Source organism: Equus caballus, chromosome X (assembly GCF_041296265.1).
Source record: "Equus caballus isolate H_3958 breed thoroughbred chromosome X, TB-T2T, whole genome shotgun sequence".
NCBI lineage: Eukaryota > Metazoa > Chordata > Mammalia > Perissodactyla > Equidae > Equus > Equus caballus.
Genome location: NC_091715.1, coordinates 99,259,699 through 99,287,125, shown reverse-complemented (window position 1 = coordinate 99,287,125; position 27,427 = coordinate 99,259,699). Strand labels below are relative to the sequence as shown.

At 45.4% G+C, this 27,427-nt stretch overlaps 1 protein-coding gene across 1 annotated transcript; it reads right to left on the bottom strand.

The window, feature by feature from the left end:
• Window positions 1–2,819: 2,819 nt before the first annotated feature.
• Window positions 2,820–26,097, bottom strand: SRPX2 (sushi repeat containing protein X-linked 2). The gene is made up of 11 exons (XM_005614330.4): window positions 25,708–26,097; window positions 23,814–24,030; window positions 19,271–19,351; window positions 11,411–11,602; window positions 9,151–9,327; window positions 8,724–8,850; window positions 8,443–8,564; window positions 6,947–7,126; window positions 6,483–6,616; window positions 4,467–4,588; window positions 2,820–3,350 (listed from the first exon to the last, which is right to left on the bottom strand). Exons 2-11 carry the CDS (start codon window positions 23,893–23,895, stop codon window positions 3,170–3,172), a joined length of 1,398 nt encoding a protein of 465 aa, XP_005614387.2. The 5' UTR covers window positions 23,896–24,030; window positions 25,708–26,097; the 3' UTR covers window positions 2,820–3,169.
• Between the last annotated feature and the right edge of the window lie 1,330 nt (window positions 26,098–27,427).

Here is a 27,427-nt window from a genome sequence, read left to right as displayed (position 1 = left end):
CCCAGGGAGGAGGCAGAGAGATGTGCACAGGGGAGGGAAGACATTCATTCCCCACTGTCAGCGTTTCTTTCTGGATCCTTCAATTTTTCTAGGAGGTAGGGCCTTTTTCCTTTACTCCTACTACCATTATTTAGTTTTGAGAGATATATAACACATATGCTAAGTGACCCGTCTCAGAAATAAGGCTCTGGGTTTCTAGGTAGAGTCCAAGAGATTCTTGACTTCTTGTTCAAAAGGGCATTAATATATGTTGAATGCCTTTTGTGTATAAGGCTTTATGCTAGGCGTGTTATATATTATTTCCTTAATTTCTCCAGGCACCTTATGAACTAGGAAAATTTCCCTTTTCACAGTTGAGGAAAGTCAAGCCCACTGTCATGCAGCAGAGTTGGGATTTGAATCCAGGTGTGGCTCTACTGTACCATGCTGCCTCCTACGTGGGTGATTTAAAGGATTTAAAAGATTTAAAGGAAGGGATGACTCCTCTTTTCTAAAATATCTCAAAGAAATAAGCTTAGTTTACAAAGTAGGACAATCAGAATGTTTTGGCTTGTGTGTGTGTATGAGGGAGAGGGAGAGAGATGGGGGGCAGAAAGAGGAAAACAGAAACGGGGGTCTATAGAGGGGCTGCATCGGGCTGGCCCCTTTGGCTCTGGCTGTGGGCCTGATTCTGCTGCTGTCTCCTTCCCCTGCTTTAGGAGTTGGGATCTTTTGAATCATAATCCAGAGGAGGTTACAGCAGAACTTTACCTAAAGAACGCAAGATTGACTTGCCTTGACTACTCAATAAAATGAAACAGAACAAGAGCTCCTCAATTATTTTAAGCTAGAGGAGCATTTATATGCGAGAGTCAGGCCCAGGTGGGAGCTGTGTTCAGGAGGCAGTGGGCCTCCTCATGTTATCATTTGGGCCTTTGACCTTCTAGCGCGCCCTGGCGTGCTGCTTGAAGTGTTGGTGATACAGACAAGGAAGGGCATTCATCTTGTCTGATGTGCAATCTTTTGCCTCTGGAACCACAGACCCTGTCAGACCGGAGATTTCCCACATTAACTCATTGTATTTTGCCTTCTACCCATAACTTGCCTCCTGCCTTTCCCCACTCCTGTATTTTCCTGGAGGGAAGAAGGAGACGGGATTTTGCTTCAAGTTTGATCATTCCTCCTTGTCCCATTCTCCTCAGCAACTGCCTGACTTTTTATTTTGCAGTTTAAAATTGAGATATCCACTAACCCTCCAGTGGAAACAGCTTCTCTCTGACTCCCTACTACCCCCGTATGTTCTGGGCTCATAATTTATGTCCCATCACTGTGGTTTGGAGAGTGAATTTTCTTGCATTGAGAGTCTTTCATTCCCCTCTTTCCTCCTGGGCCCACTCTGAGTCTTGTGTCTGAGGAGGATTGTATATGAAAGGTGAAACCTTTCTCCTTTCTTGGAGTTGCCAGCTGGCTTTAAATGAAAAGTAGAAAGAGGAGTAGAGGCAGGGTAGCATAATGTTAAAGAACATCGACTCTGGAGCCAGATTGCTGGTGTTTAATCCCGACTCTGCCACTTACTAGGTGTCTGATCTTAGGCAAGTTGTCCAAGCTCTCTGTGCTTCAATTCTCTCGTCTGTGAAATGAGACTAATAACAGTACCTACGTTTTAGGGTTCTCGTGAAGATTTGAGAGTCAATCAATAGAATATTTAGAGTGGCACCTGGCACATAGTGAGTGCTCAAGCATTCTTAGCTCTACCTCTCCACCCAGCCTGCTTCCTTCTCTCCTCTCATTTTCCACTGATGACTCCCTGGATAAAGCTGAAGGAGAAAGGCTGCTGAGTCTTCACTGGGACGCTGGGTTCCATGAGTGTAGAAAAGAAGGTTCTCAGAGCATGGGGAAGTATGCTTTCCTTCCAAACACTGACGCACTGTTGAGGGTGGCTGAAGCTAGGGCATGGGTCTGAGCGTGGCTCCACTTCACAGTGGCCTGGCCTCCAATTTACTTTCAGGCCTGGCTCTTAAGACTTGACTTTGTGCTGCTGTAGCTCCCACTGGCTCTGTGCTCATCTCTTAAAAGTGATTTCTGGGGCTGGCCTGGTGGCACAGCGGTTAAGTGTGCACGTTCCGCTTTGGCGGCCCAGGGTTCGCCTGTTGGGATCCCGGGTGCAGACATGGCACCGCTTGGCAAAAGCCATGCTGTGGTAGGTGTCCCACATAGAAAGCAGAGGAAGATGGGCATGGATGTTAGCTCAGGGCCAGTCTTCCTCAGCAGAAAGAGGAGGATTGGCAGCAGATGTTAGCTCAAGGCTAATCATCTTCTTCTTCAAAAAAAGTGATTTCTGAGTAAGTTAATTCATGAGGCTGAAACTGTCTTTTTTTCCCTTCTCTATTATTTAGTTTTACAGAGGCGTCCAGTGGTGGTTTTGAGCTTTCCTAGATCACGAGCTGGGGGCTGCTCTGAGGAAGGGACAGCATTGGCTACCTTTTGCAATTGAACTGGAGGCTCAGTAAAAAGAGATTGTTGCCCATGAGCCAGCTGGAGGGGTCAGGAGAAAACATTCTGCTCTGGCCTGATTTTTCTTCCCAAGCTCCCTCCCACTGCAGCACTTTCCTAACTCTTAGATGAAGCCGTGGTTAACATAACATTTGTAGCCCAATGCCCTAAAAGGGAAAATGATAAACAAATTCAAGGAGGTTTTGAAGTTCCCCCCACCTCCAATGATGCAGTTAACCTGTAAGGAGAATCCAGCTACACTTGCTCAAGTGTCCTGGTTGTCTGTTGTGATGGTGCTGCCCTCTGCTGTCACTTCAGGGTAGAGGAACCATTTGAAACACGGCTGGTTAGTGAGTGAATTTAGGATTTACTTATCTGGAAGACTTTGGAGAGCTGGGCAGAGGCCCAGGTTAGGCAAGGAAGACGTTTACCCCCAACCCACTGCCCAGGGCCTGTCCTCAGTCCCTACTTAGGCTCTTAGGCTCCTCCAGTGCTATCTAAAGCAGAGACTTGCTTAGGGAAGCTATTACACAGCCCTAAAAAGGTGCCTGGAAACGTCCCAGGACTGGTGAAGCTCATCCGCCTCAGAGTCCTGTCCCTAGATCCATGGGGAACCCATTTCCTCCTTTTATTAGGCTCCAGTTCCAGCTCAGTAGGGGAGCTTTTCCCTTGACCTCAACCAAGCCCTGGCTTAAGTTCACTCGCACATGTCCCTTTGCTCCCGGCGCTGGATCAGCTCCTGGTTGCTCAGTAGATAGTCATCAATGAACGTGAAGATTTCCTCAGGGGTGACAGGTTCCATGTAGCGTTCCCGATCAATTCCCTGCTTGTCAATCAACACCATGTTGAAGTAGGAGCGAGTGAGGTGCTGAAATTGCCTAGAGAGAGGAGCCGGGGAGGTGTGAGACCTTGTCTGGGCTCCATCCCATCATGCTCTACTACCCTCTGACCTTTCACAGCTCCACTGATAGACTAATTCCTTCCCTACTTGATCTTTTGTTCCCATCCCCTCCAATACCTCTGTCAAACTCCTTTATTTTTCTCTGCTCAGACTGTAGTCTTGCTGCCCCTACATGTCTAGCTCTGCTAGGCTGTCCCTTCCTCACCCCAGATGGAGCAGCTTTGTTATTACCAGGCCGTACTTCCCTCATAGGCCCCCTTAAGCAGGGCTTTCACATATAGCTATGCAGGCTGCACGGAATAACTCCAGGGAGCACCAGTCGCATGCACTATGAGGTGACTAGTGTTTTCTAGAGTTGGGGCTGGGCATAGCCTGCACAGCCACACGTGGCAGCCCTGAAGTTGATCAGTATCACCTGGTCAGCTCTTCTACCTCTAGCTGCAAGTCTGCAGTCTCCTTCTGAGTGGTTCCCAGTCTCTCCCTTACCTGGGACTGAATCTTTCTGTCCCTACTGAGACTGAACCCTGGAGGCAGGTATTGTTTATACAACAGAGAGCAGTGAAGGCTATATTGGCTCTGAGTATATGTGGAGGCATTGGAAGGGTGATAATAGGTAGATAATGAGAAAAGTCAACTTCTACCACCTGTCACCTATAGTCTTCTCTCCCCCAGGGGCAGATGGGTATGATTCAGTTCTCAGTGCCTACAGATGCCTTTTGCTCCTTTAGAGACTGAAGGCAAAGAGGTGAGGCCATGAGGCAGCAGGATCAGAGGCTTATCTGAGTCATGTTTGGGTCTAGCTGTGTCTCAGCTCTGGCTGTGCTTCAGAGTCACCTAAGGTGCCTTATAAAAGCACAGTCCTGAGGTGATTTTGGGTGGGGCCTGGTCACCTGTATTTTAAGCCACCCCCGACCCTGCCACTTGATTCTGATGTCCTGCCACTCTCTGGTCTTACCTAATGCATCTGTAAGAGTTCACTCACAAGGAGTGCTCCGAGAGAGTAGTGTGTGCCATTTCTCCCACACCTCTCCTGTTGCCCGTGTCCTGCCTAGGATTTCTGCCCACCCCTTCCACGCAGGCTCCCAGCCTGGACCTGAGCTCCTCGATGATGTTGGCTGACAGCTGTTGTTCCCGGATGCGCCCCACCTCCTGAGGTGGCTGCCCCACCAGCTCGATGATGGTCACATGCCGTAGATCCAGTCCGCAGGTGGATTGCTGGAAGGGGAGAAGTTTCTGAAATAGGCTCTGAAACTCAAGCCTAAGGCTACTTAGCGGATTCCCCCTAGGACCACGTTGAGGCAGTGTGGGAAAGGAGGGGCTTCTCCCCCAACCATCGCACAGCAGGGTCTACAGCCTCTTCCCTTTTCATTCCTGAAGCACTTGCCCTGACAGTGTTCCCTTGATTCTAATAAAGTGTAGAAACAGATTACACCATGTGGGGTAGAAAAGAGAAATGGATTGATAAATTGCAGAAACACAGTCTCTCCTGGCTTAGTTTTGCGTAAGTTTTAAACTACATAGTTTCTTAACAGATGGCTATTGTGATATGATAATAACGGCTCTTGTTTATTTAACACACATACCTAGTGGGTTGTAGGAATAATCTAATTTAATCCTCACAACACCCCTAACAAGGTAGGTGGTATCATTCTTATTCTGTAGAGGAGAAAGTAACTTGCCCCAATTTGCATGACAGTGAGATGCTGAGCCAAGATTCAGACTGAGGGCGGATGCTGCCTGCCCCAGTGTATGCTCTCTACCACTAGGCTACATGGCCAGGGCCTTCTCTCTGTCTCCAGGATTTCTGTAAAACAGTGCCCAGTGCTCTTTTCATTACCTTTTGTGCCTTCCTTGCACTGGGCAGGACGCCCAGTAACCCTACACTGGCTCTTTGTCTGGCCAGGTCCTGCAGGGTCACCTCTTTGCCAGTTGCCTGGGACAAGGTTTGAAGCAGCAGCGAACACTCCCTGGTACCCCAGCCCTTGTTTAATCTTTGGGCTACTCCTAGTCCCGACTCTCAGAGTCGCTCTCCTCCCTGACTGATTCCTGTTCTTGTTCCTGCTTCCTGTTGCAGCTGAGGTGTTGGCTTTGTCCGCTTTTTTTGGATCCCTGGAGGAACTAGGTTCTTTTTGGTCTAGACACCCAGGATCATCCTTTTGATAAAGCTGCTTCCATCATGGGCCTCTGAATATTGACTTGGCAACTTCTAAGATTCAACCTTTAGAAACCCCTTAAATAGCTTCTTCTCTCACCCGGGTATCCAGCCCTTTGCAGCTCTTCAGAGCTGGTTCTCTTGGTCTTGTCAGCACACCCTGAGTTCTCTTCAAGAACCTAGTCTATTGTTTTTATACGTCCCAAAGGTCACATCTATTCTGCCCTATCCACCTCTCCCTCCCCCTGCAAGTGGCTTTGGCTAGATAACTTAGTGTGTTAGAAATCGTCATGCAACTCTCTCCTTCTACTTTGAAATATCACACCACTTTTCCTTCTGCTACTGGTTCTGGTTAAGAGCACAGATCTTGGAGTCAGACTGCCTGGGTTCAATCCCCGCTTGGCCACTTACTAGCTAGTAATCTTGGGCAAATCACTTAAACTCTCTATGCCTCAGTTTCCCCACCTATAAAATGGGGATAGTAATATCACCTACCTGAGCAGGGTTGTTGTGAGAATTGAATGACAATGTCTAAAGTGCATACTTGTATACCTGGTACTTATATAGCACTTACAGTCTAAGTGTTTGTTAGTGCTATTATTCCTTGAAAATATAAATATAATTAATTCCCAACATTTACTTTTGGTCCGACTTGTCTTACAAGTCTCTCCAGAGGGCTTTGCCACCCTCCCTTCCCATCCTTCACCAAGCCCCCTGCAAGTAACACCTGCCATTCCAATGGCCTCACTGCCTTTTCAGTAAAAGCATAGCAATTTTTAAAATGTGCTAAATTTGTGTATAGTGAAACTGATCAAATGTTGTCCACAAAAAGTTTGAGGAAGTAGGGTTTGTGCTATGGAAAGAGCAACTCTTTGATTTGGAGGCGGTAAGGGAGTAATGGGGTGGGGATGGGGGTGTGTAAAGGAGCTAAGCCCTGATTAGGGGAGTGGTTCTCACCTGCAGCATAGAGATCTGCATTTTATAATATCGGTTGGAGGGATCAGGAGCTGAGACAATGAGGAGTCGCCGTTTCTCATAGAACTGATCCAGAAGGCCAGCAGCCGAGTTGACATTGACATTGATCTTCATAGCTAGGGCAGAAGCAGATGGCCAGTCAGGGTATGGCCTTCTCTTTCATCCTAGCTTACATAACAACACTTTGAGGAGCTCCAGTCTTTCTGGTTAACCCTTTGTTGTTGTTTCTCCCTTCCCTTGGGGGAAATCCTGAAAGAACACTTGGAGATTTTTAAGCCTTCTTCTTGGAGTAGGAGCACATTGGCTCTTAAACACACCTCAGAACCTCATCCCCATTTCCACATCATACACATTGCTCTTGGACCACTGTGCCACACACATGGTGATATGCTCCAAAGTAGCCCTAATCACTATGTCCACTCTCCCCATTCCCTGGTTTCACTTACGAGCACAGACGGGTGGTGATCCTGACCACTGGCGGCTGGACTGGCAGACCCGGGATGGGGTCCCTTGGCGCTCATAACCTCCGTCACAGTGGTATTCACAGGTGGCACCATAGTTGTCCCCTGCTGAGGTGCAGGTGAGGTAGCCATGCTGCGGTGGTTTCAGAGTTGGGCAGCGTCTCACTGTCAGGGAGGAGTTCCAGTTAGAGACTGTGGTATCTCTGTTAGGAAAAAAAGGCTAAGAGGGTGCCCATGCTAGGTTTTCTAGATCAGGAGACTTAGGATGATCAGAATGAGTGATGTCTGTGTGTCTCTGATGGCCAGGGATAGAGCCAGAATTTCCCTTTCTAAGGGATTAAATCTGAAATGTAGACAAAGGTGTTCATAAAATCTGGAAGCACAGGTGAGTATACATATTGTCATCAAAAAACTATCAATCTGTAAAAAAAAAATTGCCATTTTTGTTTTCAGACTTTGTGGACACACCCTGTATAATGATGACCACCTTACAAAATTACTTTTAGGGGGCCAGCCCCATGGCCTAGTGGTTAAGTTCGGCATGCTCCACTTCGATGGCCCGGGTTTGGTTCCTGGGTGGGGACCTACACCACCACTTGTTGGTGGCCATGCTGTAGTGGCGACCCACATACAAAATAGAGGAAGATTGGCAACAGATGTTAGCTCAGGGTGAATATTCCTCAGCAAAAAAAAAGAAAATTACTTGTAATATCAAAAATAAATCAGAGGAGACTTAAATATCCACCAATGGGAAAAATGTTAAGCAAATTATGATATAGTCTTAGAAGCAGTTTTTATGCTGTCATTAAAAATATTTCTGAAGAATTTTTAAAGAACATAGGAAAACTACTTGTGTTATAATGAAAAGTGAAAAAAGCTGATCTAAGACTGGATATACAGTATATCAACTATATATATATTTTAAAGTATGTGTAGATAAAAACCTGGAATGAAAATACCAAAAGATTAACAACAATTGCCTCTGGACAGTGGAGTAATCGATTTTTTTCCCTTTGTATATTTCTTTATTTCCCAAATGTTCAACAATGAGCATGAATCATTTTTATAATGAAAAAAGCAAAACAAAACAATACAACACAAAACAAAGATGAAGAATCAGGCAGCCAACACCACCAATTTCACCAGAGGTGAAAGACTTAGAACGAAGCCTGATTAGATTTGACAATTAGAAGGCCAAGAAAAGAAATAGAGATGGAGTATCTTTGTGAATTTTATCTAGATTTAGGAGAATGAGAAAGTCTTGTTGAGGAGTCAGGGTTTCTGAAACGTGTACGCAACACACATGTGACGCAGGCTTCCTGAATGACCCTGTTTGGTGAACTTGTTTTTTCCCTCTCCCAATATAAGTGAGGTGTCTGTTTCAGACCTATCTAGATAGGGGAGGCTTGTGGTGGGCATCTAGAGGGTCAGGGTAGAGCAGGAATAATGAGCAATGTGGAAATGGAAGACTTCTTTCTGACCTTGCACTTTCACAATGAACTTGCAGCTGGCCCGGTTGTAGGCTCGGTCGTAGGCAGTGTAACGAATCACATGCTCTCCTTCGGGAAAGTGAGAGCCAGGCTCAGGGCCCCGAAGTGTCACTCTGCATGGGACAGGGTGAAAGAGCCACTGAGGAAAGAGACTCTTAGAATCAGGGTCTGGGACACATCATTGCTCTTGCCTTAGCCTGTGCAGTTCAGTGTGGGCAGCCTGAGAGCCTGGGAGAAGGTGCTGGGAGGCAAAAGGGGCAGCCCTTACTCACCTGGTGATGGTACCATCGGCAGAATCTTTCACCAAGGGTGGGTCCCAGTATACTCGAGCAGTCAGTTTCTCTGGCTCTGCCATCTTCTCACGTGAATGGGGACAACGGATCTTGGGGGGATCTATGTCTGCCAAGGTCAGAAATCAGGTGCTGACCCATGAGCCCCTGCTTTCCCTGAAGGGAACCCATAGAAGCAATAGCACACCACTGGGTAGGTAAAAGACGCACTCGCAATTCAAGATGCTCAATGCAACTGGGGAAGGAAGCCCCACTGCAGGGGAAGCGATCACTTTGTTAAGCATGTGCCCAGGGTGTCACCCTCATAGTGAGCAGGAATGCCGTCTGTGGTCAGAACTCCACATCCTTTGTGGACATAATGCCAGGGTGGCTCTTTGCAGCAGGACAACTGGGAGCAACCAGCATTTACCTACACACACAGGCTCGCCTCCACTCCATCGCCCATCTTCCATGCAGATTCGGCTGCGGTCACCTTCTAGGTAGTAGCCACTGGAACAGCTGTAGTCACAGCGGGAGTCAAGAAGCACCCCATTTGTACAGGTATAGCTGCCACTCGTGATGAATGGCAATGCGTGGCATCTCACCTCTAAGAGAGAACCAAGTGGCAAGCTCAGTGGCCTGTGGGACTATCTGGAGGTGATGCCTGGACATCTACACAAGGAGAACCATATCAGAGACAGCAGAAAATACACAAAACTCTACCCAAAACTGCCCTTACATTTTTGTGCTTACTTGACTCTTCTTTCCTAATTGCCTTCTTTTTTTATATTATAAAGTATAGTAGTACTCTGGGCGGGGGCAGGGCGGTGCGGCTCAAAGAAATAAATTACTTGTCCAAGTGCATGGACTAGAGAATCACACCTGAGTTTGGATCCCAGCTCCACCTCTAGCTCTGTGACTTGAGCAAATTCCCTCATCTCTCTGTTTTCATCACTAAAATGTAGATACTTCATAGGATTATTGTGCAGATTAAAAAAGACAATACATATAAACCTCTGGGCTCATTTAGGGCCTCAGCAGCGCTTAGGTTTTGTCTTTTGTTCCTCAAATGCTAGATGCCCTTCAACAAATTCAAGGCTCCTTTTTGAGTATAATTTTGGTGTTACCACAAGCCCTCCTCAGCTGCGGCTCACTTAGCTGAGGAAGTAGGCTGGCCCTCTGTCCAGGTGAGAATACAAGTCAGGCCAGTGCCTGGAGGGCCAGCTTTGGCGGTATTTGACTAAAGAGGAATCCATGTGCTTTAGACACTGCATGTGCCAGAAGCGGGGACTGCTACCACGAAATGATTATGAGCCTGTGCTTGCCAAAGTCTAGTTTGAGATGCTTGAGACTTGAAAGAGGTAGGCAAGCCATACATTCCTCTAGGTTGTCTAAGTTCTAACCCTGCATAAGTTCAATTATTGGCGCTTTGAATAAAGATGCTGTAAGCTATGTCCATTTTACTTCTTGGTCAAACCAGAATTGAAGATTATTGCCTTTTATGTTTTCCACTATCCTTTATGTAAAGACCTATACAAAAATGACCTCCTTGAAATCAGGGCCAAGAAAAAAGATTTGTCTTTTCAGAAGAATTTGTTTTCTTAGTATTATATGACAGTGAAAATGATAGATCCAAAGTGTCCACCCTTTTGTCTCGTATGAAGAAGGGCAAAGCCAGATTCAGTGTTCAAATATAGTAATTAATTCATTCTGGTCACCTGGAAATATATACATCTCCATTCTTTTAACTGATGTTATGTTCGTTTATAGACATTTTAATTTTGTAGGGCTAATTGAAATTCATTTTGGAAATGATGGGGTCTAAATCCTAAAACAAATTAATTACAGTCCCTTAGAGGGGCGTGATGGCTTACTGTTCTCTGGCTATCAAGCTTCTCCTCTTCTCCATAGCCATCTTCTCTGACCAACCCCATTTCTCTGTGAGTGCTGAGCTCTCTGTGTCCACTTACACTGCATTCATGTGCACACATTTGTGTTTGTATCCCATTCGTCTATAAGCAGCCTGGGAGTAACTGAGGAGCTGAGTATGCTCCTGAAGTGACCAATATAGGGCCCCACACATATGGATGTCCTACAAATGGCATTCAGCAATGGACACACAAAGCTCAGTTGCTAAAAGGGGGTAAGCTGCAGAGCTTGAATAAAAGGTAGGGATTTGGGAGCTGAGGGGGGCACGATTTGGAATGTGTGTGTATCAGCATCCCCACATTCTAGCCTTAGGGATTCTTCTTGACTTGCAGAAGAAAATGAAGAATAGCACATGTCTCATAGCTTCACTGCCAAGGCCTTCTAAGGCCTTAGGCCAGGAAGTACAGCAGTTTACCACAAGTGGAAAGAGTCTGAGACCACACATTCCTCGAGAGCTCCAGAGGAAGGCCCAGGTCCACATCGAGCCCCAGGCCCCAGCCTTACATGTACTCCTGGGCCTTCTGAGCCCAAAGGGCTGGTTGCCACTTAAATGCCCATATTGCTTGGGCAATAACCACAGGGAGAGAAAATGAGCTAGAATGTTAGGATGGGAAAAGGCCGTGTTGAGCGCCTGTGGAAAATTCTCAATTTGTACTAGATAGAGGGCATAATAACACCTCCAGGCATATACCCTCAGTGGCTGGCTGGCTAGCTGGATTCTCTTACATACACATGTCAACATTTGCGCACACACCACTTACGCCTGCAGTAGGCAGTTCCAGACCAACGGCGGCTTGGCAGGCATTGCACCGACCTACGTCCGATCAGTCGAAAGCCTCGGTCACAGGAGAGCTCACAACGAGTGCCCAGGCTGCTGTGATAAGTTCCTCCCCTTGGTGAGTAGCATGTAGCTTCTCCATCCTGGATATTTAATGTATAACACCATCGGGGGGCTGTAGCAATAGAAGAAAAGTAAGCTAGGAGTACAGTAATGAAGACAGTGTGGTATTGGTGAAATGATAGACGCTTGGATCAATGGAACAGAATAGAGAGCCCAGAAATAAACCCACACAAGTATGCTGAAATGATTTTTGACAAAGGTGCAAAAGCAGTTCAATGGAGGAAAGATAGCCTTTCCAATAAATGGTGCTGGAGTAATTGAACTTCCATAGACACACAAAAAAAGAACCTCGGTCTAAGTCTCACACCCTGCACAAAAATTAACTCAAGATGGATCATGGACTTAAATGTAAAAAGTAAAATCATAAAACTTTTAGAAAGAAGCATAGGAGAAAATCTCTGGGATCCGGGGCTAGGCAAAGAGATCTTAGACATGACATCAAAAGCACAATTCATAAAAGAAAAAAATTAATAAATTGAACCTTGTCAACATTACAAACTTTTGTTCTGTGGGAAGCACTATTAATAGTCAAAAAGACAAACCACAAACTGGGAGAAAGTATTTGCAAACCACATATCCGACAGAGGACTAGTATCTAGAATATATAAAGAAGTCTCAAAACTCAACGGTAAACAAGCAAACAATCTAGTGAGAACCTGGGCAAAAGACATGAACAGACATGTCACTGAAGAGGATACACTGATGGCAAATAAGCACATGAAAAGATGTTCAGCGTAATTAGTCATTAGAGAAATACAAATTAAAACCACAACAAGATACCATTATACACCCATTAGGGTGTCTAAAGTTAAAAAAATATGGCAATACCAAATGTTGGTGAGGATAGAGAGAACTAGAACTCTCATACATTGCTGAGGGAAATACAAAATGGTACAGCCACTTTGGAAAATATTTTGGTAGTTTCTTATAAAGGTAAATATACACTTGCCATGCAACTCTGCAATCCCACTTTGGGTATTTACCCAAGTGAAATGAAAACCTGTGTTCATAAAAAATCCTGTACACAAATGTTTGAAGTATCTCTCTTCAGAATTGCCAAAAGCTGGAAACAGCTCAAATGTCCTTCTATGGGTGAATGGTTAAACTAACTATGGTTTATCCCTACAAAAGCATGAAGTCCTAATACTTGCAGCAACATGGATGAATCTCCAATGCCGTTTGTGAAGTGAAAGAAGCTGGACTCAAAATGCTGCATACTGTAGGATTCCATTTATACGACATTCTGGATAAGGCAAAAATCTGGGGACAGGTCAGTGGTTGCCAGAGATCAGGGCTAGAGGTCAAGGATAACCTCAAGGGGCAGCCCTGTGGGAGTTTTTGAGGCGATGAAACGGTTTGGTACTGTGGTGGTGGTTACCTGACTATGCATTTGTCAAAACTCGTAGAACTGCACACCCAAAAGAGTGAATTTTATGGTATGTAAATTTAAAATAATTGAAAAGAAATAACACCAAGACGTAAGCTAGAGAGAGGAAGGGAATCCGATATCAAAGAAGGCTGCTTAGGCATGAAAGCTTGATCCCTGTTCAGTACTGAGCACAAAAGGTTATAGGGCCATTAAATTATAACGGCGTCATAAACACGCCTCATTGGCTACACAAAATAAATGACTCTTGAGTGGGTTCCAATTTTAAAGGGACAGATACAAACAGGCAGAAGGCCACGTGCCCAAGGAGGCACACACAGGATGGCACAGATCTGTTAGCCTGGGGTTGGGTAGGCTAAAGCCCCCTATGAGCTCATTGGCTCCCACATCCTAAAGGACAAGAAAAGGGGGCTTTGAAAAGAAGCACATTAGGAGCTAAAGGAACAAAGAAAGGCTAGGGCCTCTGCTTGAGGGCAGCTGGAGAATGAAGACAGATGACGGACGGTGAGAAAACTATCCTTGAAGCAACAACACGTTTGTGGCTTCCAGCGTTAGTTTTGAGCCTGTGGCTGTGACACACGGCTGCCATCTGGAGACACCATCTTCAAATTACAGCAAGTCTCTGAAGCACGACAGTTGCAGGGCTGCTGATTATACAGTCCCAACACATATCACCAACATTTTACACGGGAGGCTGGGACCTCAACGATCACCCCCGTCCTATTTCTCGCCCATATTCTGTCAAGGAAAATACACATCAGATTGGAATGAATAGGACAAGCAAGCATAGTAAAGGGAAATATGAAACTCAGGGTAAATGCCGAGACAGGAAGAGAGGGTCTAACTATCGTAAGTAAGTGCAAATTTGCTACCTCAGAAGAATCCTGGCATAAAGGAAGCAGGTTGGAAGGCTGGGAAAGAGCAAAAGCACTATCCCAATTTTTTCCCCAGCTTTATTGAAGTAAAATCGACAAATCAAATTGTATATATTTAAGGTGTACAATGTGATGTTTTGACATACATTGTGAAATGATTACTGCAATCAAGTTAATTAACACATCCATCACTTTACATAGCGACCATTTTTTTTTCTGGAGAGAATACATAAGATGAGAGAATACGTAAGATGTTCTCTCCTAGCAAATTTCAAGTATGCAACATAGTCTTATTAACTATAGTCACCATGCTGTGCATTAGATCCCCGGAAGGAAGAAGAAGGCAGCTTCTGGGAACTATAGCCTGGTGAGACTGACACCACTGATAGAAAAGTGTTCTAGAATATTTAAACACAGGCTTATGATCAGTTAGAAAGCGAAGTGGTGATCTCCAGGTACACTCAAGAACAAGTAATTCCAGAGTGACCTCATTTCCTTTTTGGGCACGGTCACCAGACGGGTAGAGCAGGGGAAATTGTGGGTACACTACGTGGAAGTAAGTGAGGCATGTGCCAATGCCTTTCATGCCATTGATGTGGGTGAGATGAAGAAATACAGGAGAGGTGACAGTACAGTCATGGAGACTCATAACTGGCTGAACAACTGTACCCAAAGAATGCTGATGGGAAACTGAAACTAAGAATCTGACTCAATACCGCACTGTGAAAATGTCTCGTAGGAAATATGCTAGTCATTATTGAGCAGCTATCGTGTGCTAGGCACCATGCTTTGTATTTTCATTTTCACATCCATCATCTCATATAGCTCTCCCCACAGCCCTGTGAGGTAGGTGGGTGTTTATCCCTATTTCGCAGATGAGGAAGTAACTTGCCCAGGGTCCCTCAGCAAGTATGGGGCAGAGCTAGGATTTGAACCCAAGCTGTGTCTGGCTCTAAACCCATATTTTTTTCTAACCACAATATCTGCCACTGCAGCATGTTAGGCTGCTATTTTGAAGTACACATTTACATTTTTTTTTTTAAAGATTTTATTTTTTCCTTTTTCTCCCCAAAGCCCCCCGGTACATAGTTGTGTATTCTTCGTTGTGGGTTCTTCTAGTTGTGGCATGTGGGACGCTGCCTCAGTGTGGTTTGATGAGCAGCGCCATGTCCACGCCCAGGATTCGAACCAACGAAACACTGGGCCGCCTGCAGCGGAGCGCGCGAACTTAACCACTCGGCCACGGGGCCAGCCCCCACATTTACATTTTTGAATAGGTAATACAGCCACGTGGTTCAAACCCCCAAAAGTATAAAAAGTTACACGGTAAGAGGTCTCGCTCCCACCCCTGCTCTGATGCCTACCTTCACTTAGTCCCCCGCAAAGAACCACTGGTAATAGTTTCTTTATGCATATAAAGCAAATCTTGCTATAGATTCTTATTTTCCCCTCCTTTTTAACACACAGAGTAGCATATTATGCCCACTGTTCCCACCAATGCTTTTAAAAATAATCTTAATGTGTTTGAGATCTTCCCATATCACTACATAGCAACCATGCAATTTATTTAAACAAAATAACATTTATAAAATACACAGCACAGTGACTGGCACATAACATGAGCTTGCTTGTCCAGGGTCAAAGAGCTGGAAGGTGGAGGAGCTGGACTCGAACTCAGGCCCATGGCCTCTGCTCTGTGAAGCTATTCACCGATGTCTTTTTAGGGATTATAAAGAAAACAAAGTTCTAACAACAGGATTGAAAAGGCCTTCTCTGTGATTATCTTTAGATAACCCAGGCAGAATACCAGCTTGCCCGGGGCTGAAGCCCTCTGCAGGAAAAGCGACGGCCCAGAGGAAAGAGGGCATAGCTCAGAGAAGGGTTTCTGATCAAGCTAGGAGTCAGGATAAGGGAGTGAAAGTTCAAGATTAGTGAAAATGGCACCAGACTACATGGGCAGTTTGCTCTACAGTAATGATCTGGTTTTTACTGGTTAACTCTTCTTCTTTTCTTTTACCTGTTTTTTTTTAAAAATGGGGTACATTTTTGAGGCAAGAGATGGAATGAGCATGGTTTTGGAGTCAGACAGACCTGGGTTTAAATTCCCGCTCTGCCAGCTGCGAGCTCTGTGACTCTCTAAATTTACCTTCCCTGAGCTTAGTCTCCTGATCTGTAAAATGGGGATAATAAACCAGTTTCATAGGGCCGTTTTGAGAATCAAATGAAATGGCATGTGTAACAAGTATATTTAGCTCTGGGAATGAAATTCCCTAAAGCAGTGTCTGGGTTTGAGCCGCTGGCTCATCCGGCTTCAAGCAGCAACTCGCTGCTGCCCCCTGGAGACGTCATCCCTAAATTACAGAAAGTCCCAAGCACTACACTGCCAGAGCTGTTGATTATGAGGTCACAAAGACCTTACAAGGGAGGCTGCGACCTCAGGTTGTACTGTCCTGTCCACCCCTACCCCCTCAACACTGACAACCTCACTCAATTAGTTTTATGCCCTGAGACTAAGTCCCAAAGAGAGCCGTGAGACACTTGACTCCAAGGCCACAGGCTGCCATGTGGCTTATATTTTCCTAAAGGGCTTTATGCACATTTAAAAATAACCAGCGAGGCAGGTTAATACTAATCCCTAGGGCTGCCAGACCCCTTGAAAGTACCTTCTGCATCTGTTGCTTTTTCCTATCCACTTCTCCCATTTACAGTCTCGTACAATCTGGTTTCTGCTCCCAGGATGCCAACCAGCCAGGAAACATTTCTTGAGCATCTACTTTTTACATAGCTCTGTGGGAGTGTCATACATGGCTCCTTCTGTTAAATCGGTAACTATTTTGTTGAGGGTAATAAAAAGTAAACCCAAGAGGCAGCACCTAATGAATGCAAATGAGTTGTCCAAATAATAAGCAGCTATTTCAGAAGAGGTACATAGCAGGTACTCAATAAATATTCATTGAATAAATGAATGAAAGAACGAATGGATGAGGGAAAGCTCAGTTTGGACTAAAGCAGTCAGGGAACAGAATAGAGTTCTACTAATCTGGCTGAAGCATAGATTTCATGGGGAGTAGGGGTAATGAGTTGGCAGCTAGACTGAGGCCTAATTCTGTTAGAAATGGTCACAGTGGGCCACTAGGTTTGGGGAAGGGACAAACGTGAGTCAGAGAATGCAGGAGGCAATTGCCATTATCCATGTGTGAGGTAATAAAAGTTTTAATCCCATGGATTTATAAAGAAATGACAGTTCGTGGTGAATGACTGGTGAGAGGTGATAAGGAAAAGGGGGGCCATTAAAGGTGATGGGGGCTATTAGAGGTGCCATTGAAGCATTTTTAAGAGAATGATGGTGCCATTATCTAAAGTAGGGTGGTCAACTGTAGAGCCCCTTTCAGGGAAGATGAAAGAATTTAGTTTTAGATATCGCCAAATGGAAGTGTCCAGCAGCAGCTGGAGATGTGGTCCAGGAGCCCAGGAGACAGGTCAGGGTTACCCAAAGTTCAGATTTATGCCTCATTCTCTCTCTTGTCACCACTAGAAAGCCCATCTCCTTTCTTGGCTTCAGCTATGACCAGAATAGTGAAATGTCATGGAGCACCATGGAAGGCGGGCTGAGAAGAGAGAGATGTGCTCCCTGCTGCTGAGAACCTGGGGAGATTGAAGCTGAAGAAAGGGCCATATGATTCAGGCATTGGGAGAGAATTGTGATCTTCAAGGGATGTCGTTTCAGCATGGAGATTTGTGGGTGAGTGGGAATCAGACTGTATGGAGTTTAGGAGTTTGTGGGTGCTGAGACAGAGAGGCAGTGGGTGTGGACCATTTGGCAGTGAGAAGATAGGTAGAAGGTAATAGAAAGGAGCATAAAGGAACCCAAAGCTCTGATCATTTCTCTAGTGAAACTTTTCTCAAAGGTAACCATTTACCTTCTTCTTGCCAAATGTAATGTTTGCAATTCACTCAATTTGTCTCTTTGCAACATTTGACACAGTAGATCTCTTAGCCCTTCCCCTTCCTTAAAACTCTCTTCTCCTGTGGCTTCTGTAATATGATAGATACTACCCTGATCTCCTCCTACATGGCTGACCACTAACTATCTCTTTTTCCCTTGCTGGCTCTTCTTCTGTTACTCACATCTGTGGATGTCTTCTCAGGCTCTGACTTTGGCCCTCGTCTCTCTCACACAGCTCATCCATCTAAGCTGATGACTCACAAAACTCCATCTTTCTACTTCCCACTGCCTATACGGCACCTTCACCAAACCAATTTCCTTTTCTAACCTTGTCTTTCTGAGAGGGTTCTTACAGTTCTCCCAAGTATTCAGACTGGACGCTTTTAGATATCTGTTTGTTTCTTAGCCTCTTGGTACATCAAATTTGTACCAAGTCTTGCCATCTCGTTCTTTGAAACATTTCTTATGTGAAACATACTCTCCATTTCTTTGCCACTACCCTCAATCATCTCTAATCAACATTACTGAATCCTGGAGAGTCTCCTTGACCCAGGCTCTACCTCTCCTGAACTCTTACTTTCTGTACACAATAACGAGGTTAATATTCTGAAATTACCATTTACCATGTCACTTCCCTGTGCAAAAACATAGGATGACTCCTTATAACTCCTAGCACAACAACTAAACTCTTCCACATGGCTGGCAAAGCATGGAAACAAGGACTCTTAGGAATGGAGGGGATATTAGATGTCACCTGGTCTGACTTTCCTTCTAAGGCAGGAATTGCTCTTCAGCATTCTTCACAAAGAGTCCTCCTGCCTCTCCTTAGAAAAGTCCCTGGATCATGGAGCCTTTCTTAATTTGGTCTCATTCTTTATAGTCAACTTATTTTCTACTACTCCCTCCACATCCCATCTCCTCCAGTCAGGCTGGTTTTTTCCTAGCTCCTTCCTCTAACAGGTTTGTTCTTACCTCTATATCTGTGGCCATCTGCTTTACTGAATGCCCTCCCCTCCCCTTTCCAGTTCTCAAAGTCCACCCATCATTCAAGGCCTAGTCTAAATGTCATCTTTCATGGCTCCTTCCCTGACCTCTTTTTCTTACCTCCTATTGCATTTACTGCCACCACACAGTTTCACACTTACTTGTCCTATGTGTGTTAATTTTATTGCCCCTTCAGCCGTTCCCCCCCCAGCAGAATGTAAGCTCTTTGAGGGGGAGAGAAACCCTGTCTTAGATTTTGTATCACCCACAGGTTTACCTTGCACAGGATTAGGCATACAGTAGGTACTCAGTCAATACTTAATGATTAGTAATAGATGAGCAACCTTAGCGCTAGAGAGGTGAGGCCACCCCTCTAGTAACCAAGTTCATGATTGGAAATCACAGCCCCTGATTCCCTGAGCTGCAGTTTTAGCACATATAGTCAAGCTGGATGAGGATGCTTCAGGGAGGGCCTAGGTCTTAGGCCAGAAAATACCGTTCCTGAGCCTGAGAAGCAGTGAGGATTACCTCGGTAGTCTAGGGCAGGGCCCTGTGGGACCTCTTCAGCATATACTTCATTGTAGCTTTCATCTGGGTAGTAGCCTGACCCTAGAATGAAGAAGACAATATCAAGATGGCATATTGATTTCTCATTCAAGTCCTTCCCAACCTTTCCCCTATCCAACTTGGTCCCTTCTTCAGGACATGGCACTCCATGGGTAGGGAGCCAGGTGGATATTTAGTGGGGAAAACTCTGTCTTGTAAAGCAGCAGAACTATTGTGGGCAGACCTCAACACCTCAGATGCGTAGAGAGCGAGCTCATGTTGTGGGCGAGGGCTTACAGGTAGCACTAGAAGCCTCCATTTAAAAGAAAAAAAAAATCAGGGGCCGGCCCCGTGGCTGAGTGATTAAATTTGTGCGCTCTGCTTTGGCGGCCCAGGGTTTCCCTGTTTCGAGATCCTGGGCGCGGACGTGGCACCGTTCGTCAGGCCACGCTGAGGCGGCGTCCCACATGCCACAAAGAGAAAGACCCACAACTAAAATATACAGCTATGTACTGGGGGGATTTGGGGAGAAAAAGCAGGAAAAAAAAGAAGATTGGCAATAGTTGTTAGCTCAGTTGCCAATCTTTAAAAAAGAAAAAAAAATCAAACTTCTGGATCATCCATTAATCCCACCAATCTTGACTGTAAATGGCCCATTTCCTTGATGCAACACGCAAGTCTTGGTGAGACACTGATGACCAAGCTCTGAGGGTGGACTTTTGTCCCAGGTAGGAGGAAAAAACAGAGGCTGAGTAAGGGTCTTCCCACTAATGACAGTCCTGCTCACAGTCCTCGGAGGGAAACGATTCCCCAAGCTCCCATTAGCCTACAGGCCACCAGCCTTCTGGCCCCTGGTTGCCCTTGTTAGGAGTGGCATACCCAGGCAAAGAGGGAGGGCTCAAAAGGCCAGGGGGAAACAGAGTAGTTTCATGTCCCGAGCAGTTTGTCCTGGTTTGGAGAAAAAAGAAGGCAGGTTCCTTAGAGAAGTTTCTGGTTCCTCTAATCAGCAGGAGCTTTAGCAGGCATCTGCTGAACTAGAGGACATTCCCAGTCCACCCCCACTCCGTTAAGTGGCCCCGTCACTGGTGGAGGCAGGTCTGCGGCTGTCTGGGAGACTAAACAGTGTGTTCCACCAGACGGCAGGAAATTGGTCATGAATACAAACTAATTGGAATACAACTTGGTCCTTTCCGGAGCGAAGTTTCCGGAAGCCCTCCTTTCAGCCTCCCTGAGCCCTAATGCACGCACAGGAATAGAGCAGCCAGCCGTGCTGGAGTCAGAAGACAATTCCTCATTTCCAGGAGAGGGTGTGCTTCCAGGGCAGGGCAGGGTTTTGGTGCTGGAGCCCTTTGGCCTGTGTAAACACTCAGACCACAAGCTTGCCTGCCTCCTCTCTGGGAAGAGGCACAGGGCCCCCTGCACTAAAGGGTGGAGCAGAGGGCTAGATGATGAATCTCCATTCCCCACAGAGCCAGACTGAAGGTGGGGGGGTGTTGAGAAACCAGTCCAACTTGATGAACAAGGGAATGAATTAAATTGAAAGTTTGCCTTATGAAATCATGTCCTTTTTGGTTTGCCCTCATTCCAAAGGAAAGAGTTCATTTTTTCTATTTCCCTTTATTTTTTTCTGTTTTCCCATTTCGGTTTTTCTTCTGGCTTCCGTTTATTTCTCCTTAGGCCTCTTCTTCCTTACTTGCTCTTTTCCAACATGGGAGGTTTCTTGGGGTGGGGGGCGGGAACAGGCACAGAATTCTTGTCAGCTGTTTCAGTTTAGTATTAGCCTCAAAGCCTTACAGCTCCTGTAAACAAGAGGCCAGATGTGTGTGATTCCCTAAAGGATTCAGTCCCCTCACTCTTGTTCCAGAGCTCGCTTGTGAAGAAATACCCAGCAGGGAACAAGCCTCTGTTTACCAGAAGGGCAAACAGGGGTGTCAGAGGCCTCTGGCTGGATAACAACAGAAACAACTTGACTGCTAACATCACTCAGCACATACTCTGTGTTCAGCCCATTACATATGTTCTCTCCTTATGTCACCCTAACGTCTCAGTGAGGTAGACACCCTTATTACTCTCTAATGTACAAATGAGGAAGCAGGCTCAGAGGAATTGAGCGAGTAGCCCAAGGCCTCCTGGCCAGTAAGGAGCAGAGTGGGCATTCCAGCCCGGGGCTATTTGACCCTCTATACCAAACTCAGACACTCCACTAAAGATGCTAGTAGGGGAGAGCTTTCGACAATGTCCAGCAGGGATAAAAATCCGAAATTGTTCTTGCAATCCAGCTTTTTCAGTCTGTGTGTGTGGGATTGAAGGCCACCAAGCATTTTACATCATTCCAGAATTGCAGGAGATGTGGGAAAGCTGAGGCGAAGATTCAATCCGATAATTACAGTCTCCACCAGGGTGCAGAGGTAGCTGGACCACTGCTAAGTTTGCTTTGTGGTGGGAATGCACTTGAGCCGCCTTCCCATTTTAAGCCTTTCCATGTTCCCTCCTTGCCCGTCTTTGGGTATTTTTTGCAAATATTAGGATACTGAGATGAGACATAAGAAACTAAAGGGGCATCCTCCCCATATTGTTCTGTCTGCTTGCTCCTCTTCAGCCCTGGGGGGGTGGTTTGGGCAGCATTCCTCAGCTCCTTTAGATCAGCCAGTGGTTACTGTGTGGTCTGTTACCGGGTTCCTCCAGCTTCCTTAGTACAGTCAGACCCTCTAAGCGCTGCCCTTCACAAAGGTATGGCTGGAAATGTAACTGATGGTTGAAGACTATTTTAAGATCCACACTAATGCTTGGCTTCTGATAACAAATACAGTCTGACTTCCTCAACTGCACAGATATGCCAATACACACTCCCAACTCACTGTTTTCTTTATTTATATTCTTAACCCTTCCCAACCCCTGCTGATTATTCCTGGACCCTTTTTCTGACTAGCCCTGGATTCACACTTGGCTGCTTTCCTTGTGCCATTCTCATCTGAGGACAAGACTATGGCCATGAACAAAACAGTGCTGGATGCATAGAGAGTGGTCAATAAATATTTGTCAAAGGAATGAATGAATAAATGAACGGAGCAAGCTCAGGCAGCTGAACTAGCAATATAAGGGAGGATTATTGAAAAATTCCCCAATTTCTCTCATCATGTAGCCTTCAGAGACTAGAAATGGGCAGAATGAGTGGGTTTGCAGGGCTGTCAGAGACCTCACCAGCCTGGGCTCCTCAGAAGGAGTGGTGACCCTGGTGATTCTTGTGGAAGGGGAGTGCCACCTTTGCAAACAGCCCATTGAGAGCTTCAACAGAATCTAAGTTTTGAAAGAACTTCCCTGTCCTCAAGACTCCACCAGCTCGGGCTTCCAGCCTGGGAAGGGTAAAGACCTTTGAACTCCATGAGGGTTCTTACAGGTGTTCAAAACTGGGGTTTGAGCCATCTAATCTCCACACCCTAGTCCAGTGGTCTTTGGTCTTGTGCACTTGAACTGGAGCTGGGAGGATGTTGGGGAGGACAGCTGCACATATTATCTCCTGGAGACTTGGGGCTCCTTTAACCCCAAACAGTGTGTACTCTGCCAAGGGCTTGACTTGAATTTCTTCATCTCAATGTCAGCCCTTGTTCTTCACCCCCTACAAAGCCAGGTTAAGCCAAAAAGGGGAAGAAGTTTGCATATTTGTTTGAAAGCTTAATGCAGCTGTTCCAGACAAACAGAGCTACTGCCAAAGGCCTCCACCAGGAGCTAAGGGCATGTGGAAAATTTTAGCTGCAATGACTGTGGCTGTGATGGAAGCAGTTTGTTATTTACTCATTGCTGGATATTTTCCTAACTCCATTGGTTGGGCCTGTCTCTTTCCCCTACTCCCCCGAGCCCCCATGAGGGCAGACACTGTAGGCCACAGAATATTCTTAGCACTTGGAATGCCAGCTGGGCCCCATCAAAAAACCTCTGTCTGCCACCTCATTATCCATCCTTCATTCCTCCCCCTCCCCTTTTCCCTCTCCTCACTGAGTCTGTTCTCTTCAACTCTCTATGTCTCCAAGGGCAAAGGATGAAACATTCAGGAATCCAGAAATCCCCATCCTTTCTGAAATAAGGAACAAGCCAGAAGAAACCAGGGAATTCCTGTTTAAGAGAATGTGATCTGTATTGTCATTAACATCCGTGGCAGAAAGAGGCTATAAAAATCTCATCCTATAAATAAGGTCTAGGGGAGAAAGAAAGAGAGAGGGAGGGAGGGATGGTGTGGGGGCAGGGAGGAAGCTAAGTGCATAAGCAGGTGAGACAATGGCCTCAAAAGCCATGTTGTCCAACCTTCTCATTTTTATGCTGGTGCAGCCTATTTTCAAATATCTCTTGTTAGTTTGCCTCAAAAGCCTCCTTTGGTAGCCTGTTGCTATGTTTAACCATCTTTGTTGTCAAGAAGAGTTCTTCTCTGTATCTAACTTAAGTGTTTCTTATTGAAGTCTAACTCTTTCATTCTCCAAGGCTTGGTCCAGGCCCTGCCTGGAAATAATGGGCAACAGCTTCTAGAACATACCTGCATACCATGTTGGTGTCACTGCTGGGGTGAGGAAGAGCAGCAGAGAGAGAGCTCCACTTTGAGATAGTTGACTGGCCATCCTTGAAAGGGGGGTGGCAGTTAGGGAGATAAGAATAGAGGTATGTGGCCAGAAGTACCAGGGCAAGGGAAAATAACTTTCAGCAATCAGCCATCAATGAACTTCCAAAAGTGAGAGGAAGCAGAAATGCGGAATCTGCGAGGAAGAAGAGAAATTTTTAAATTAATGATTACCTGTTATATCATCCCCCTTGTAAGATCTTCCACTTTATAGAATAACAAGACTCTATTTGTTATTTATGGTCTCTTCTCCTCCCAGGAGGAGGAGGACATAAAACAATCAATTCTCAGTTGACTCTGGTGAGATCAGATGCAAATGTTCCATGGTCCAAGTTATAGAGGGACATTTAGGTCCCATGATCAGGAAAGGGCCAACATAAAGTCATATAGAACCAAGAGGGAATCTTGTGATCTAAAGACTGCCAGTTGGTAATTTCATCCATTTAACTAGCATTTCCTAACCACTAATCTGGGAAAGCATTAGTGTGTATGGAACTAAGAACTTGAACCCTGGAGTTACACAGATCTGGATGTGTATCCAATTCTGTCCCTATTAGATATGGGGCCTTGGGCAACTTCCTTAACTTCTCTGAGCCTCAGTTTCCTCATCTATAAAATGGGAATAATAATAGTATCTGCCTTATAGAACAGATTATTGCCTGGCACATAGGGAAGCAATCAGTATATATTAGATATTATTATTATCAACTTCGTATTGGACAGAACGAGATGTCTCCTTTCTCTAGTCTCTCAGGCAGTAACTATACCCTGGCTCTGTTCTTAGCTTTGGGTTTTGAGGCTTAGTGGTTTGGTAGTGGCTTCTGGCTTTCCAGTGCAGCTTAACCTTCTAGTTTTACCCTGCTGAGCCAGCAGGAAGTCAGTGAGGTTGGGGAGAACCTACTGAGGTACGTGAGGAGAGGGTGAGCAAGCTCCAATTGCCCTCTCACTTCCTGTCCTGTCCTCACTCTAATGAGATGAGAGTTTTGTGGTTCCCAGTAGGCAAATACTTCATAAATGACAGTATTAAAACTTGCAGCCCACTGGGATAAACCGGCCACTGGACTTTTCAGCAAGCACCCATTCACCCACATGCTTTCAATGAAATGCCATGCACAGGGGAGGAGTCAGTCCTAGAAATGGAGAAACAACAAGATGGCAGATCCTAGGCAGAGTCCTTAAGTGACAGGAGAAGTCCAAGAATGCAAAAATTCATTTTCTAATTCATTGCTATTTGGCTTCAGGTTTTGTCTAGAGAGTGGCAAGGAAGCAGGATAGAGAAAAAGTGAGAGTAAGTGAGGGAGGCAAGGAAAGTGGAAAGATGTGGGAAGGAAGCTAGAAAGAAAAGAAAATTTGCCCAAGCTGAAGGAAAGAGATAAAAGCAGAAAAAGGGAACAAAAGGACAAGAAAGAGGAGATTAAAGAGAGATCCAGGAAAATGAACAGCTAGATAAACTAATCACTGGCCCCTCTGCCACATGCAGCCTCAGTCCAGTTCCTTGGTTCTGGAGCAGGGGCTTTCCTTTTCAGACCTGGTGCTCTGAGTCTGTGATGGCTTCCCTGCCCACCTCCTTCCCAATCTCAGACTGAAAGCTTGACTCACCGGAGTCAGCCATCCCTCTGCTGCAGGCTGGGACGGTAGTGGGAACCTGTGCCTGCAGCCGGGTCACAGCTCAAATGGAAAGCAGCGTATGATCCAGTTTCATAAAAGAACGTCTCCTGGCCGCCCCCATGTTGCCCAAGTCCTGGGTCTCCTTACCCCCCACAGTTGTGAAATTGGGTCATATAGTGTGAAGGGGTTAAGCAGCAGATCTTACCTGTTGTATGGGTTTTTGTGCTCTTTCTCTCTCCTTCTTTATTTTTCTCCTTCCTCTCTGCTCCTCTCATCAGTTGGAAAAACTTCTACTTTAACATTCCTAGAACGAGTGGCTCCTGGTCTGTCCGGGGCCTCCGGGATTCTGTTAACACTGCCCAGATGTTAGGATATCCGCATCTGCCAAAAGTTTCCTTAAAGCTATATGACCCCCAAAACTATAGCTGTTCCTCCCTCAGAGAAGGGTTTTAGAGCCGTGGGGGAAGAAGGAGCACAAGGACTGGAGGAACTCAGTCCGTCTGCTGCAGAACAGGGGAAAGTGTGAATGGCGCTGGCCCCAAGCCCGTGAGTATAGTAATGACTAACAGAGGCTGGCTAAAGGGCCTCCAGAGATGTGGCGCACTGAAGAACACTGCTTTTTATGACTCAGCATGATGACAGGATTGAATGAAAAGGAATTTCACTAACTCCAAAGAGAGGGGAAGAGTGTAGCTGACTTTGACATTCCCTGGAGACTTCCCGGTAATGCCTTAGTACTGCCCAACTACAAGTTGCCTTGCTATCCATATGTACAGGGTCAGACACACTTTGAAACCCTCTCAGTGATGACCTAACTTCTATGGACTTCAGTTTCTGATAAGATTATGGTGTTTACAAAAAATATTATGTGCTTCTTGCCTGAAGAATCAAGACTAATTTCCTGGAATAAGAGTGGAGGAAGAGCGTGCTTAGAAAGGCTTTAGTGGGAGGCTGTTTAAAGGAATCTAGATGATGTGTCCATGGCAAGGTTATAGCCATTGCCAAGCTGTTTCCCAGTGACCTCTGATGGAGGGATATGTTTCTCTTCACTAAACAAGCTTTCCTTTTAGTGTCTGGTATTGAGACTACTCTACCATAGTGCAGACCAGCTCCTTACCTTCTCCCTCCCCTTAGAGTTGACATTTCCATCCTTGAAAAGTCAGTGGTTGTAGAAGAAATTTTTCTAGCTGCCATAGAAAGGGTTTCTTCCCTGTGTTAGAAGCAAATTGGTAACGCTTTTTCAGTTATGAAAGGAAGAATTGTGCTTATGATAATAAAAAGTTCAGTAGCAAGCCTGTTACATTTCCAATCCACCAAAAACAAGTACGTATTGAGTGTCTACCATGTGTTCAGCAGTGAGATAGTGATATAAAGAAGCTGAGGACATGATCTTGGCCTCATTCCTTCAATAAATTTATCAAGCATCTATTGTGTTAAAGATGATGGACACACAAAATCCCTGATATCCTAATTCATAATTAATTCAACAACTATTTACTGAGCACCTATTATGTACCACACACTTTTCTAGGTACTTGAGAGACATCAGTGAATAAAACAGACAGAAATCCTTGCTCTCATGGAGTGCAGGAGGCAGACATTCAGCAAGAATGTTCTTGTTTTTGTATTTATTTTTTATTGGAGTAACATTGGTTTATAACATTATATAAGAGAATGTTCTTGATTACAATTGTATGTGCTTAGAGAACTAGCCTTCTTGGGCATCTATTATAAGCTAAGAACCAGGGGACAGTGATGAGTAAGAACTGTGTGATCTTTGGTCTTATGGAGCTTTACTCTTCAGCTCCCAGAGGGTTTATGTTTAGTAGGGGAGGGAAGGGGGAAACAATCAGAAAACAGTAAAAGACCATATAAACTTCCAAAAGCTATGGTATAGATTGTGTGGACCCTGTGAGCACTGGGTA